Source organism: Lithobates pipiens, unplaced genomic scaffold (assembly GCF_037356315.1).
Source record: "Lithobates pipiens isolate NorthernLeopardFrog02 unplaced genomic scaffold, aLitPip1_a1.2 Scaffold_30, whole genome shotgun sequence".
Lineage (NCBI taxonomy): Eukaryota > Metazoa > Chordata > Amphibia > Anura > Ranidae > Lithobates > Lithobates pipiens.
In genome coordinates, this window is record NW_027507791.1 from 69,521,566 (window position 1) to 69,538,586 (window position 17,021).

Here is a 17,021-nt window from a genome sequence, read left to right on the forward strand (position 1 = left end):
AGAAGATTTCCCAAGCTTTAAACATCCCAAGGAGCACTGTGCAAGCGATCATTTTGAAATGGAAGGAGTATCAGACCACTGCAAATCTACCAAGACCTAGCCGTCCCTCTAAACTTTCAGCTCAGACAAGGAGAAGACTGATCAGAGATGCAGCCAAGAGGCCCATGATCACTCTGGATGAACTGCAGAGAACTACAGCTGAGGTGGGAGAGTCTGTCCATAGGACAACAATCAGTCGTACACTGCACAAATCTGGCCTTTATGGAAGAGTGGCAAGAAGAAAGCCATTTCTCAAAGATATCCATAAAAAGTCTTGTCTAAAGTTTGCCACAAGCCACCTGGGAGACACACCAAACATGTGGAAGAAGTTGCTCTGGTCAGATGAAACCAAAATCCAACTTTTTGCCCACAATGCAAAACGATATGTTTGGCGTAAAAGCAACACAGCTCATCACCCTCAACACACCATCCCCACTGTCAAACATGGTGGTGGCAGCATCATGGTTTGGGTCTGCTTTTCTTTAGCAGGGACAGGGAAGATGGTTAAAATTGAGGGGAAGATGGATGCAGCCAAATACAGGACCATTCTGAATGAAAACTTCCAACAAGACAATGATCCCAAACATACAGCAAAATCTACAAAGGAATGGTTCACAAATAAACGTATCCAGGTGTTAGAATGGCCAAGTCAAAGTCCAGACCTGAATCCAATCAAGAATCTGTGGAAAGAGCTAAAAACTGCTGTTCACAAACACTCTCCATCCAACCTCACTGAGCTCGAGCTGTTTTGCAAGGAAGAATGGGCAAGAATTTCAGTCTCTCGATGTGCAAAACTGATAGAGACATACCCCAAGCGACTTGCTGCTGTAATTGCAGCAAAAGGTGGCTCTACAAAGTATTAACACAAGGGGGCCGAATAATTTTGCACACCCCACTTTTCATTTTTTTATTAGTTAAAAAAGTTTAAAAAATCCAATAGAGGGGGGCGTGGCCTGGACATGGCTGAGTGAGGACGCTTTTGCCTCGAGCTCCCGTCCTCCTCCTGAACACCGGAGCCTACCATGCTCTAAACTACTGACTTTGATCACGGCATGCCAGCTAAGAAGCGGAGAACGGGGGGGAAGATCGGACAGGTGAGACTGCGGGACTCTGGAGGCTCCCTTGACCAATTTCTGCGGCGATCCCAGACCCCCCCCGCTGCACCTACAATGGCGGACCCGCGTGGAGTGGGCGGGGCTGATCGGCGGAGTCAGCCGGCATCTCCAGCGGCCTCCGTGGAGTCGGATTCTTTTACTGATATCCCCCCTGCCTTGCAATCGGGATCGGGAGCCCCGCGGGCGGGCTCCCTGGAGCCCGAGGGTATGGCCAAGATGTGGGCGCTTCTCAGGGCTCTCCCCACAAAGACTGACATAGAGTCCCTCATCGGCCGCCTTGAGACACAGCACCGCAAGGACATGCAGGAGGTGCGAGAGGAACTGGGCTCAGTGACTGTTAGGCTGGCGGCGGGGGAGGCCACTGCAGCAGACCTAGAGACCAGAGTCAGCGCGCTGGAACGCCTGCAAGATGCCCATATCGACGCCGCGACGATGCTCCAGCTGCACCAGGAAGAGATGGAGGACAGGAGCAGGCGGAACAACCTCCGTCTGCGTGGTCTTCCAGAAGCGACCGGACCGGAGGACCTCGCGGCCTCTGCCACTGCTATCTTCCGCACGCTCCCGGGTGATCCCCTACCCCCGACCCTGGAATTCGATCGGATTCACCGTGCGCTAGGTCCGAAGTCACAGGATCCCAGCAGACCGAGAGATGTCATTTGCCGCCTCCATCACTACTCGCATAAGGAATTGATTATTCGCAGAGCATGGGAGGCGGGGAGACGGATTTTGACGGCGCAACGGTCAAGGTTCTACCTGATGTTTCTAGAGCCGTGCTCCGCCCGGTGCTAGAAGCGGCCCGCCGGAGAGGTGCTACCTACCGCTGGGGATATCCGCTGTCTGTTATATTCCGGAGGGATCAACGGTCGTTTCATCTCCGGACGCCGCGGGACCTGCCGGCTTTATTCACCTTTCTGGACATTGAGCCCATCAGAGTGCAGAACTGGCTGGCGTTTCTGCCTCCATTGGGGGGGCATTCAGGCTCGCACCCTGCGCGGGGAGGCATCCAGCCGAGATTTCAGAGGCAGCGCCGGAGGTCACGGGCGGCTACTCCGGAGGGGACACGTGAGTTGTGAGGGATTCTCCCTCTAGGTTGCGGACCGGACCCTCGCTACGGGTGTTAGCCTTGCCGGGATAGGGCTCGGTCCCCCTTGAGCCCAGTCTACGTTTCCCACAGATGGTTTCATTTATACCGGCATGGATGCATTGGAGTCCTGACTATGTATGACTGCTGGGGGGGGGGGTGGGGGCTGGCTCCAGACTTTCCTCAACATTTTTTCTTAGATGGCCGGGTGATACCACTGTCTATGGGTAGCTACCCGTCACGAGAGGGCGGGGTGCCGTGGATCGCCCCTGCCCCATCCGCCCACCGCCCCGCCTCCCTGGAGGACCTGGGCCCCTGGGGGGGAGTCCCTCTCCCCCTGTGCTCTGTGGATTGCCTTGTGGGCCCCCCCCCCTGACCGTGGGATGTTCCCCCTCACTGCCTCCGGCGCCTTGGAGGGACTGCCGGGCTGCGTCCAACTGAGGTGACATTCCGGATGCTGGACCTGCTGATGTACTATGGGGGTTGCCCCGACTTTGTGACTGTTCATGCGGGGTGCCGGGGGTGCGGGTTCCCCCTCTCTTGCCTTTGGGGGGGGGCGGCCCTCCTGGGGTGGTGGGGGGGCCATTTTTGGTCCCCCTCCTCCTTCCGGGTGGGATGACTGCCCCCCCCCCCGGCTGGTGGGGGACGGGGATGTTTTGGCTGGGGCGTTCCCCTGGTTAACTGATTGTTACTGTTACATGCCTAATGTTATATTGTTTTCCTCTATGTTTTGCCTCTGTTTTTTATAGATCTCTATTGGGTTCTGATTCCGCATATTTATAACCCTGAATGTACCGGATACTGCTCTATATTTGACTGGGGGGGATTGGTCGCCAGGCTGTAAGCCCAACTGAGCGGGGTGGTAGGTGCAGATGCGGGTGCGTTGCGCCTGGTACCTGCCACGCCGCTGCAAATTATTCCCCCCCGTGCCTGCTGAGAGACCGAGAGGGGAATTCTCGGTTGCTGGAACGGGGGATTTTTCACTGTGGGGCTAGAGGTGGGAAATTTGCCGTGGTCCTCCAGGTTTTCTGATGACATAGACCCGGTTGGTCTCGGCTGAGTGACCCCTGGGATGGGGGGGCATGGTTGGCTGTTTCTGGGGCGGAGTGGGCGGCTCCTGCCGTTTGCCCTCCCTCCTCCCCCCTGCCACCCCGTTTTGGGGTCGGGGGGATGGGATGGGGGGGCCTGCGGATACTGGCGGCTCATGCCCATACATCTCCACGGGCTCCGGGAGGTCGGGGGGAGGCGGTGGCTCCCCTCCTTGGCTGTTCCAGGTCGCTTCCCCACTTAGGCCGGCAGGCTCTCTGCCTTTTCTGGTAGAGACTTGCCAAACAAGCATCTTGCTTGTCTTTAGTTTCTAACCTTCCCTTTTCCCCCCGTTGTTCAGACCTTCCCTTCCAACTCCTTCCCCCCCCCCCCCTTTTTTTTTTTTTTTTTTCTCTCCCTCTCTGGTTGAGGATGGACAGCCTAACTCTATACTCCTTGAATGCGAAAGGTCTTAACACTCCAGAGAAACGCCGTATGTTGATACACGACTTGAAAAGAGCAAAAGTTGATATCGCCTATATCCAGGAAACTCACTTTAAAGAGGATAGGTTGCCAGTTCTTAAGAACAGATTCTTTCCTTTGTCATACCATTCACTAATAAAACGAAATCCCGGGGAGCCTCCATCCTCATCTCCTGTAAAGTGCCCTGGACTCTTACGGATTCTAGGATAGACCCGGAAGGGCGTTATGTCTTTCTTAAAGGTCTAGTGGGAGATGTGCGGTTGACGCTAGCGAATGTCTATGCCCCAAACGAAGGCCAGGACGCGTTTGTGCGACGTGTTTTGACTAAATTGACTGACTTTCAGGAGGGCCAACTGCTACTGGGGGGGGACTGGAACGTGCCTCTGGCCCCTGACGTGGACACTTCGGCGGGTTCGTCCTCCTTCCCTATTAGTGCCCGTAAACGTATCACCAAGTGTCTCCATGAGTCACAACTGGTAGATATCTGGCGCTTACAACACCCGGGTGAACGGGACTATACGTTCTATTCCCCTCCCCATAGAATATACACGAGAATAGATTTTTTTCTAATACCCCATAGACAACTGCATGCGGTTCAGGCCTCCTCTATAGGTCAAAGGACATGGTCGGACCATGCCCCCACTATATTGACCTACAAGCTGTCCGCCGATTTATCCCGGAGGGCACGCTTCTGGCGTCTTAATGAAAGTTTGTTACAGAAACCGGAGATACTGGACGAGGTGAATAGGGAACTTACTTTCTATTTTCAGACAAACACAACGGCTGACTCCCCTCCGGGGGCGGTATGGGAAGCACACAAAACAGTTATTCGAGGTGTCCTGATTAAACACGGTTCGCGCATTAAGAAGGCGACCGGGAAACAATTGGACTCGCTCCTGGCCAAACTCCAGGTTTTGGAGCTGCAACACAAAGCCTCCCTGGATCCATCCGTGGAGGCTGAACTTTCCTCTCTTAGGAGCCAGGTTAATGACCTCCTTGGCTACAAAGCCAAGGCAGCGTTACAAAAATGCAGATTGGTAGCCTATGAATCCGGAAATAAGTGCGGACGTATTCTGGCGCGGGCGGTCAAGGACATTAAGACACGGACCTATGTCCCCCAAATTAGGTCGGCGGCGAATGTGAATGTCGGCCTCCCGCATCGGATAGCGGATGAATTCAAAACCTTCTACCATACCCTCTACAACCTACCACCCCCACCGGGAGGACGACCTCTGATGGAGGCGTATGTAGCTTCCAGCCAGATCCCTACATTATCACCTGACGGCGTAGCCGAGTTAGAAGCCCCAATAACTTCGGAAGAGTTAGAGTTGGCACTTAATACGGCTAAACCCGGGAGGGCTCCTGGACCGGATGGCTTTACTCTCCCGTATTATAAGACCCTATTCCCCACCCTTAGCTCCCATATGGTGACCTTTTTTAATGACATAGGGAACACAGCCACCTTCGCCACCGATACCACTCGAGCCCATATCGCGGTCATTCCTAAGGAGGGCAAGGACCCCATGGCCTGTAGTAGCTACAGACCGATCTCGTTGTTGAACACTGACCTTAAATTATTCACCAAAATATTAGCAACCCGATTGACCGGACACTTACAATCCCTAGTCCATTTAGATCAGGTGGGGTTCATCCCTACTAGGGAGGCCAGAGACAGCACAACTAAAGTATTGAACTTGATCCACATCGCGAACCAGACTCAGACCCCTTCCGTTTTCTTAAATACAGACGCAGAAAAAGCCTTTGATAGGGTTAACTGGGAGTATATGTTCACTGTCCTCCGCCATATAGGCTTAGGTGAGAAAATGACTAGGTGGATAGCCCAATTATATGCTGCCCCAACGGCACAAATTAAGGTGAATGGGATCCTGTCGGAACCCTTGCCAATTACAAATGGAACCAGGCAGGGCTGCCCATTGTCACCCCTCCTTTTTGCCCTCTCCTTAGAACCCTTTTTATGTAAAGTTAGGAATAACCCCGATATCCGCGGCATTGTCGCGGGTGATGCCCAGTTCAAGGTCTCTGCATATGCGGACGACCTGCTGTTTTCCCTCTCCAATCCAGGGATATCCCTACCAAATCTCCTCAGGGAATTCGAGGAATACGGGCAGATCTCCAATCTAAAAATTAACTACACTAAATCGGAGGCCATGGGGGTAGCACTGCCGCAAGCGACCATACGGGGGCTCCGTTCCAACTTTAATTTTAAATGGACATCCACGGCTCTGTCATACCTAGGGACCTTTATCCCTGCAAATCTAAATCATGTTTTTAAACTTAACTTCCCTCCCCTGCTGGCCAGAACCAGGACCCTATTAGAATCCTGGAGTATGGGCCTTCACTCCTGGTTTGGCAGGTGTAATCTTCTTAAGATGTGCATCTTGCCCAAATTTTTATATTTGCTGCAAGCACTTCCTATTTCGGTCCCTACGATGTTTTTTAGACAGGTACATGCTCTGTTCGCCGGCTTTATTTGGGCACATAGAAAACCGAGACTAGCCCGGAATTTACTCTCCATGCCCAAACTCTATGGCGGCCTCGCCGTTCCGGATGTCAAAAAATACTATCAAGCGGTTCATCTTGGTAGAATTATAGACTGGTGCCGACACCAAGATCTGAAGCTGTGGATACGTCTGGAACAGGCCCAGACGCAGGTGCCACTACGGGGAGCTGCCTGGTGTTATAAACATCTCCCAGCCCACATGAAGAGACATCCCCTGATGGGGACGACCCTCCGGGTGGGATCACAGCTATACTCAAAAGAGTCACTGTCCACACCTACTTCTCCGCTATATCCTATTATAGGGAACCCGCAATTCTCTCCAGGGCTAGACACCCAACTTTTGCAGGCCATGTCCAGTAGACAGTGCACACAAGCACGACACTTCCGGGCGCATGGGGACTGGCCGTCCATAGAGACGCTCTGTAACACATCGGGACCCTATAAACTAGCCTTTTGGACCGCGGTCCAACTTAGACACTTTCTTAGGGCTCTCCAGAACCCCCTGCGATTTGACGAATCGTTGACCGACTTTGAGGAATACTGCTCTGGTACCGGGGTGCTTCCGCGAACGCTGTCCACAATGTACAACCTTCTTATCACACCCGTGGACGACGCTCATTTGACCTTCCTGACAAAATGGGAGGGGGAACTGAACTGTAAATTTACTCCGAGCCAGACTCAAAGTATTCTAACATTGGCCCTAAAGTCTACCATCTGCACGAACATACAGGAAACTAACTACAAACTCCTAACGAGATGGTACTTAACCCCTCAGGCTCTACACTCCTTCTATCCGAGCGTCTCTGCGCTTTGTTGGAGATGTGGACAAGAGCAGGGCACGTTGTTACATATATTTTGGTCATGTTCGAAGTTGTCTCATTTTTGGTCCACGGTCAGGACCGTTATTCAAAAGTTTACGGAATACAATGTCCCCAATGACCCGGCTTTCTTCCTACTGCACGTTAATACCATGTCCGCTAAAAGATACAAGAAATCCATCCTACGTCACCTAGTAAATGCGGCTAGAGCATGTATACCACTCCACTGGAAAAGCCAGACCCCTCCATCGGTGGCGTCCTGGATTCGTAGGGTGGAGGAAGTTAGTAAATTGGAAGACCTGGTGCTTACGGGGAGGCAACAGCAGGAAAAATTTAGGAAAACATGGGCACTCTGGCACCAGTTCATATTCTCATCCGAAGGAGTATCATTAAGGACCGTGTAATATGGTCAGCGTTATAGACTACGTATGGGTTGGGGCAGTCCTGATTCAACCAGAATTCCCCCCCCCCCCTCCCTTTTTTTTTTTTCTTTTTCTTCCCCCTCTCCCTTCCTTTCCCTCATCATCTCCCCTTCAATGTCCCTTTCCCCCATTACCAATGGCCTCTCCCCTCTGGCACTGGGTTTTTGCCGGGGTAATGAGATTCTGACGAGGGCAAGAGCTGAGGGAACTGAACGGACTTAGGCTCTTGGATACACTTCTGGCTTCTTAATGGAGATTTTATGCTTGGATAAGCGGTAATCACCGGATGGCAGATTGAATTCGATCTTCCATAGAGCTATGATTAGTATGCCATGTAAGTGTGTACTGTATACCTACCTTCCTCTTGCTTTCGGTAATATATTTAATATGTATTTCCCTTTCCCTCTCTTCCCCTTTGTGTATCACATTTCTATGTTATATGTTATGTCCATGCCCATGTTGGGCATTGTTTGAAATTAATAAAAATTTATATTTGAAAAAAAAAATCCAATAGATTTCGTTCCACTTCACAATTGTGTCCCACTTGTTGGTGATTCTTCACAAAAAATAAAAAATTTATATCTTTATGTTTGAAGCCCGAAATGTGGCAAAAGGTTGAAAAGTTCAAGGGATACTTTCGCAAGGCACTGTACAGATAATAACTGGTGTAGTTTGTAGCACTATAGGATATAAGTGCAATTTGTTGGCTATAATAACATTAAGTGTTTTTAAAAGTATAACACAATGGAGAGTTGTACCCATTTTAACCACTTGCCGCCCACGCTATAGCCGAAAGACAGGTACAGCATGGGCTTCCAATGGACGTCCTCCCATAATCGCGCTGCCCCCACGCTCTGTGATCATCGAGTCCTTCGGACTCAGCTGATCACAGATCAGAGTAAAAGGCCAATCACAGTGCCCCTTTATTACTTGATCAGCTGTCAGCCAATGACAGCTGATCACAGGATGTAAGCACAAGCTGGTAACTGGTTTGTGTTAGGGACATGTGCACTGATAATCAGTGCAGTCCCAACTGTGACCACCAGTGCTGCCAATCATTGTCCACCAGTGCTTCCTATCAATGCTGCCAATCAGTGCCCATCAGTGTCATCTATCAGTGCTGCCTATCAGTGTCCCCTATCAGTATCACCTATCACTGCCACCTCTCAGTACCACCTATCAGAGCCTATCAGTGCCACCTGTCAGTGCAGCCTCATCAGTACCCACCAGTGCCGCCTCATTATTGCCCATCAGTGCTGTCTATCAGTGCCCATCAGCGAAGTAGAAAAATAACCTGTTTGCAAAATTTGATAACAAACTATGAAAAATGTTAACTTTTTTTTTAAAAATGTTTTAATTTTTTAATTTGTTTAGCAAAGAATAGAAACCCAGTGGTGATTAAATACCACCAAAAGAAAGCTTGATTTGTGTGAAAAAAAAATTATAAAAATTTCATATGGGTACAGTGTTGCATAACCACGCAATTGTCACTCAAAGCACTGAAAGCTGAAAATTGGCATGGGCAAGAAGGGGGTAAAAGTGCCCAGTAGGCAAGTGGTTAATATTGGCTGAGATATGGAGTACTTGGAAGAGCAATCAATTTGTGGATGGGATGATTTTTTAAACAAGGTGCATATAGACCTGAAAACTGAGCAAGGCCATTTACCTCTGGTGAGTTTGTCTAAGAACACAGTTGTGGGGCAGCATGGATTTGAAATGTTCATATGTGAAGGGGTTTGAAAATCATTATACACAGAGAAGCTACACATTTACTTGTGGAAGAGACTTTATTAAAGACACATTTGTGAAAACGTTGTATTTATATTACATTTTTGTAACAATTCCAATGACCGCTTGGGGTTTTTATTTCTATTTTAAGGTTGAATAGTGTTTTAAACATATCTAAAGAAGAACTTACTGTTAGTTTTGCATTTCATTATTTCACTGTGGGTTTTCATGGTTTCATTGCTGGGTTTCAAAATAACACATAACATTAAAATAGTTAATATTTCCTGGAATTAGGGTTTAAAACAGAGCTGGGAAGGTTCCCTAGCATGCTTATCCAAATAGGCATTTCCTGGAGGTTAGCTGAAATGTAGTTAGGTCCATATATATTTGGACACAGGTATTTATTCAAGCTATAGTTATATAAAGGATATGGGCTGAAAGTGCACACTCTCGAGTTTAATTTGAGGGTATGTACATCTAAATTGGAGGAAGGGTTTCGAAATTACAGCTCTTTAGAATAGCCCTCCCTCCCTTTTCAAGGGACAAAACGTAATTAGACAATTGAATCAAAAGCAGTGTCATGGCCAGGTGTGGGTGTTATTTCTTCATCAATGAAGCAGGTAAAAGGTCTGGTGTTGATTCTAAGTGGTATTTGCATTTGGAATCTATTGCTGTGAACCTACATCATGCATTCAAAGGAGCTGTCCATGCAAGTGAAACAGGCCACTGTAAGGCTTCAAAAATGAAACAAATCCATCAGAGGGATAGCAGAAACTTTAAGAGTGGCCAAATCAAATCAACAGTTTCATACATTCTGAGGAAAGAAAAATGCACTGGTGAGCTCAGCAATATAAAGGCCTGGACGTCCACAGAAGACAACAGTGGTGGATGATCACAGGATCCTCTCTATGGTAAAGAAAAACCCATTCACAACATCCAGACAAGTGATTTGATCAAAGATTGTATGGCTCAGAGCAATGGGAAACAAAGTCTTACATTGATTTGCAGTCAGGGTGTCCAAGCTGAGGTGTCCTCCCACACTCCAACAGACAAGCGGTCATCGAAGAAATGAAGCAGCCGGCAACTCCATAACATCAAGCATATTTATTTGCAAGCCTTCACAGTGAGTACAGTCAGCAGCAGACTAGTTTTGGCGATAAGCCTTGTTTACAGCACTCCTGTGCTGTGAAAAAGGCTTATCACTGAAACTAGTCTGCTGCTGACTGTACTCACTGTGAAGGCTTGAAAATAAATGCGCTTGATGTTATGGAATTTCCGTCTGCTTCTTTTATCCAGACAAGTGAAGAACACTCTCCAGTAGGTGGGCGTATCATTGTCAAAGCCTACAATCAAGAGAATAATTTGTGAAAGTAAATACAGAGGGTTCACCACAAGGTGCAAACCCTTCATAAGCCTGAAGAATAGAAAAGCCAGATTAGACTTTGCCAAAAAACATCTAAAAAAGCTGGACCAATTCTGGAAAAGCATTCTTTTGATGGATGAAACTAAGATTAATCTGTATCAGAATGACAGGAAGAAAAAAGTATGGAGAAGGCTTGGAACAGCTCATGATGCAAAGAACACAAAGTTATCTATAAATAATGGTGGAGGCAGTGTGATAGCATGGGTATGCATGGCTTCCAGTGGCACTGGGTCATTGGTGTTTATTGATGATGTGACAGTAGAAAGAAGCAGCCGGATGAATTCTGCAGTGTTTAAAGATATACTGTCAGCCTAGATTCAGCCAACTTCAGCAAAGTTGATTGGACGGCGCTTCACAGTAAAGATGGACAATGATCCAAAACACACTGCAAAAACAACCCAGGAGCTTTTGAAGGAAAAGAAGTGGAATATTCTGCAATGGCGGAGTCAATCACCTGACCTCAGCCCAAATGCGCAAGCATTTCACTTGCTGATGGCAAAATTAAAGGCAGAAAGACCCACAAAAAACAACTGAAGACAGCTGCAGTTAGAGCCTGGCAAAGCATCAGAAAGGAGGAAACAGTCTTTGATAATGTCCATGGGTTCCAGACTTCAGGCAGTCATTGTCAGTAAAGGATTCTCAAAAAAAAATATAAAAAATGAAAATTGTATTTATGATTATATTCATTTGTCCAATTACATTTGAGCCCCTGGGGTACTGTGTAAAAAATGGTTGCAGTTCCTACAATTTGTACTTGATATTTATGTTCAACCCCTTGAATTAAAGCTGAAAGTCTGCACTTTGGATTGTTCCATTTTACTTTTTATTCTGGTGGCATACAGAGCCAAAAGTATGAAAATTGTGCCTATGTCCGTATATATATAGCCCTAACTGTATCTGCTGAAACTCTGTACGCATCTGAGTTAATAAAAAGTAGATTTAAACCATAGCTGAATAACAATTTGCAAAAACACTGTAGAGTTGATTTACTAAAACTGGAGAGTTCAAAATCTGGTGCCGCTGTGCATGGTAGCCAATAAGTTTTAACTTCAACTTGTTCACGAAACCTTTAACGAAAAACCCTGTAAGCAGATTTGTTTCTACGCAGAGCTGCACCAAATTTTGCACTCCAGTATTAGTAAATCAACCCCTATGTATCACATATAAAATAATTACATTTTTTTGCAGTAAAATACTTATTTTGACCTTTTTTACACCCTTTGCTGAACTTCTGTTCCGCTGATCTCCTGCAGCCACTTCCCATCAGTGGTGGCCAATGCTCGAAAATTTGGGGTGGCAAACCAATGACTCCCCCCCACTTTAGAGAGAGACGCTATATGCGAGCCATCGTGGTAGCTGTTGGGTTGGCCTTCCCCTCCATGCGTCTCCTTACTCCTCCTCCCCCAGGGCCAAAAAAGTTGCTTCTCCTTTCAGCCAATCAGGAAACGGGTCTCATGAGATTTATTGTGAAAATAGCAAATTGTCATTTGCTATTGTCACACAACTGAGTGGGCTTCGGGTGCAGTGCTTTGCGCCCGGAGCCCATCCTTTTATGAAGCCTATTAGAGCCTCTAGCTCTAATCACACATGCTTAAAAAAAACACCCCCCCTCCATTGGAATCCATGGTCCGGCATCCCTGTATGTAGATTAGGAGGCTGGATGTATGGATAGGAGGGGCTGTGTTTGCCACTGCTTTATATCGACATGTACTTCAGAGAGGTTGCATGGCATTACTCAAGGAGGATTTACTGAAAGTGCCAACAGTGAACTGTCAAGGAAAACAGGTGTATAGGCGCTGGAACCTTCCCACATAAAAGCTCCGCCCGGTGCTCAGACATTGAGGCTGCTGACACCTCCAACGTACCAGAATAAGGAAAGGGATGGTCGGCACTCAGGATGACATTCAAAATAGTATTCCTTTATTAAATATATGTACAGAGCTGTAAAACAGCCTACACACCATGCCATGACCAAGGACTAATGTCCAAAACGCATAGGTGCCATGCCATGACAAAAGACTAACGTCCGAAACGCGTAGACTGTTTTACAGCTCTGCACATGTATTTAATAAAAGGAATACTATTTTCAATGTCATCCTGAGTGCCGACCATCCCTTTCCTTACAACAGTGAATTGTGCCTGTTTGACATGCTGAGACAGCCACTTATAGGCTCCATTAGAAGCCTGTGTGACAAGGTGACAACACAAGAGAACAATTGGAAGACAGGGAGATAGCCTTGTCACCTTACAACAGCACGTGCATGAACAAGGAACATCATGGTAGGATTACCAGATGTCCCTGGCTGGATGAGGTGATGAGAAAGGGGCGATGATGTGTGGATCTCCCCTTGGCCAATCAGAGAGCACCTTGTATTCATTGAAATACATAATGCATTCTATCAATGTCAGAGATGCTGAGCAAGGGACCCAATGCTTTTAGTGTGCAGATAGGAAGCTGCTCACACAGCACCCAGAAGATCACGGCTATCACTGTATGTAGTGTGGACTGCTACAGAGATTTACAACATACCCAGCTGCCCTCCAAATATGAGATATGCATACTTACATTGAGCCAAGCTGGTCCAATGTAAGTGCAACAAATATTACTCTTGAAGTTTGGTTTGCGGAATTAAAAATATTAATGAGGATTTTTTAAGTTACATTAAGATGCTAAATATTTTACAAGACTTTAGGCCCCTTTCACACATGCTTTCCGATCAGGTCCTCCTGGCAGTTTTTTAAGTGGACCTGATTGGACCATCTATTCACTCCTACGGAGTAGTGGATGTCAGCGGTGACATTTCCGCTGACACGCACTGCTATCCGATCCGATCCTGTCCGTGAAATCCAGATGGATGGTGACCCTATTTTTCATCCGTCTGGCAGATCAGATGATATCAGATAAAAACAGACTGCGGTCCGTTTTAATCCAATCTCCCTCTAGAAAGGACCTTTAGTCATTGGGTTTACATCTACTTTAAATCCTTTGACCTTTTGCTTATTTTGTGTAAATTTAAACCAGTCTTTGACTTCAAAAGAACATCTTGGATTGCAGTTGGTGATACAGCATGGTCCTACTATCCTCTGCATCCTTACCAAGTAAGATTTTCTGCCTTGAAGATTGTGCTCAAAAGTTCAGTTGCTCTCCTATGTTTGTGTTTAGCTTCGGACATATACACGATTGGTTAAAATTGGTAATGGGTAAAATAAAGGTATATTGCATTATTTAGGATCCATTCACACTTGTGCGACTTGTCATGCAACTTTGGACATCAGTAGCCCATAATTTTTAATTACAACCGTTTAAATAGGTGTGACTTAATGTTGCAGTGACTTGGAAAATATGTTTGCACTACTTTGATTTGACTTTGATCCAGAGAGTGTAAAGTTGGATCAAAGTCGTGGGGTCGCGAAAGTGAGAATGGAGCCTAAAAAAAGCCCACAGTGGGGTTGACTTACTAAAACTAGAGCGTGCAAAAAGAACCCAATCTGCTTCTAGTCTTTTTTTGTCAAAGGGTGACTGAACAAGCTGAGGTTAGAAGCTAATTGGCTACCATGCACAACTGCACCAGATTATCCACTCTCCAGTTTTAAATGAACCCCAGTGTGTTTGGACAATTTATATATCAACATCAATGTTTACTCTATTAAAAAGTACTGAAATGTAACCTGTGTAATCCGGCCTTCAGGAAAAAACTTTGAAGATTGTGAAACTTCCTCTTCCGTATTCAGGACCCCATCCAAATGAATCAGCGACTTTAACCTTCCAATCGCTACCATACGCACAGAAGCTGGCTAGGAAAGGAATGGAAAGTCATGTCAGCTATTGGGTTCTGTCAATAAGGCTTTTTTTTTAAAATTTTCCTGCATGATGGATGGCCTGGCAGTTCAGTGAGAGTAATGAAAATGTTTATTACACATAAGCACAGGAGTAACAACGTGCATTGTACTGGCTCTCAGGGGCGTCAGAAAACTAGGTCATGTATTCAAGATGGCTCATTGAAAACTGCTGAAAGGAAATGCTGCAATTGTTAGCCTCAGCTAAATGATGACATCCTTATTAAAGTTTAAAAAAAAAAGGCAGAATTTTCTTTTTTTTGATGTCCAATCTTGGGTTTTGCACAATAAGGATGTTAGAAAAGCTTGTAAAAAAACAGTAAAGGGACTGAAAATCTAGTGGTAAGAAAAACATCAGCCTCCAAAGTATACTAGATTTCTGCAACTGGTATGGGAAAAGATGAAGGTAAGTAATTGAGGTTTTGTTCACAGCCTGATGAACTCTGTATTGTGACACAGACTAACAAAAGACACACAAACAGCGTTGGATATTAGCAAGCCCATCAACTGACGGCTTTTCATTCCCAGCTAGAACATACAATATCGCCAATTATAATCATGTGTAATTTGGTTTTATGGGCTAAAATCATTGCAGCCAATGTAATGGAGTATTGTTCAGCTAACACTGTAGGAAGAGTAATCACTGAAATAAGACATGGGATACATTTTTACTGTTTATGCTGTAAAAGAGGTTAAGGTGATTTACCGTTCCTCAACCATATCAGTATTATGAAGTGAAGTTTCTGAGCAGTTTTTAAAATACACTGTACTGACATTTTCTAATAGTTTCTAACATAAAAAATAAACTATTTAAAATAATTTTGAAGGGGTTTCTACTGTGAACAAGAGAAAAGTCCTTAGTGTGCTTCCCAGTACAGACTGATAGGGAGTCCTGTGTACTCGGCTCTTCACACTCCTGCCCAGAGGTTGCAACAAACTGAGGCATTCAGCTGTTTTCATTCATTCCATTCCATTTTCAGAGGGAGATCAGCAACAGCTACTCGATTGCTGGTTACCTTTAAATGCCATTAGCTTGATTAATTGATTGATTAGAAACTTATATGAGAGTATTCAATTTGTTAAAGAAAGGGAAGGGGGGTTTGTAATAGCGTAAAGGTTGTACATAGGACAGTTAAAGAGACAATCCCATAGCAGTCAGCTTTCATAACAGGGCCCCGCAGTAGCAACAATAACAGACATCCAGGTCACTGATGTAATTCACATCAAATAGCAGGATGTCAGCTTCCAGTTTAACGCAATTACACAAATTAAAGGTGATTTTTGATTGGTTGGTAAGTATAATGCATGTTGCATCATTGAAAAAAAATGTAGAGTTATACTGCACTAGAGTTTCAAACATATGTATAGCTGCAACAAAATCTATCAAATAACTCTATAATGCAAAAAATTATACACAAATAAGTTGAGCTTATACCGTAAGTGATCCCGTGTAACAAATGAAAAAAAACACAAAAAGGTGCACTATTGAAATAAAACAAATTCTGAGTGAACAAACAGTAAATGAACATCTGTATGTGAAAGTCTGTATGAAAAACTCTTCATCAACAGTAATAAAAATAACAACAACAATTGAGTCCATGGAAAAAAGATAATTCCAAGGTGTAGTAAAATCCCAAATCCTTCCACCTTCACCAAAGGAGGGAAAAAGGGAGGAGACAAGAAGGAGGAGAAAGATCCTCGAATCAAAAAACAACAAACCCCACTCTGTGTGGGGGAACCTTTATCTGAACTGGTGGACCCCCTAAAGAGCAAGGTCTTATACGCCAGCAGATTTAGCTCTCTGCGGGGTCTAATGAACCTCTGTTTTCCCTGAAGAACTCCAGACGCAGCAAGGAGTCCTCCACGGTATCCCCTTACATGGGAGATGTGTGCTAGGTTTAAAACCTTAAATAAAGGTTTTAAACCCCTGGTGTCCAACACACAGCCAGTGGGCAATATATGTCCTGTGGACCTTTTGTGTCTGTGGCTGTAATAGCTGCCTGAAACATTGGTAGTTTGACGTATTAAAATACAACAGTACAGCGCAGATAATAAAACATAATACACAAAATTATAATATAAATAAATAAAACGTAATGCAGAATAGGTGAGGTAAGCATCAAGAGTCCACAAGTGCAGGGTGTCTCCTTCCAGCAAAGCAAAGTGATGATGTGATCCCTTCTACCAATGGATAAGATGGACTGTCACCTTAAGCAATGGACCCCTGAAAAGTCAGACAGGTCAAAAAGGCATATCCCCACCAGGGGTTAATCACAGACATCAGCATTCAAACACAGGTGCTCCTGGAGTGTAATCCTTCTCATATCCCATATACCAGCATAGTTCCGTAATATGTAAAAACATAAGATGACAACATCTAGTGCTCTCTGTATCAAAATTTATTAGAAAAGACAGAATAAAATAATGCACTCACATAATATGTCATTGCTCTCCAGTGCCAAGTTACAGGCAAAAGCGAAACCAAATCGACACACATCCATGCATGGATCAGCGTTTGAAGCAAGCGG

At 45.7% G+C, this 17,021-nt stretch overlaps 1 protein-coding gene across 5 annotated transcripts in view; it reads right to left on the bottom strand.

Moving 5' to 3' along the window:
- The window catches only part of LRRC9 (leucine rich repeat containing 9), a 212,075-nt gene that overhangs the window by 78,819 nt on the left and 116,235 nt on the right, over positions 1-17,021 (bottom strand). For all 5 annotated transcript variants that reach the window (XR_013264863.1, XM_077464391.1, XM_077464390.1 and 2 more), the window contains one exon: positions 14,326-14,451. Coding sequence is in view for 4 of the 5 variants with exons in the window: in XM_077464391.1 (XP_077320517.1) it covers positions 14,326-14,451 (126 nt within the window). In the remaining variant the exon portion in view is untranslated. The remainder of the gene's footprint in view (positions 1-14,325; positions 14,452-17,021) is intronic.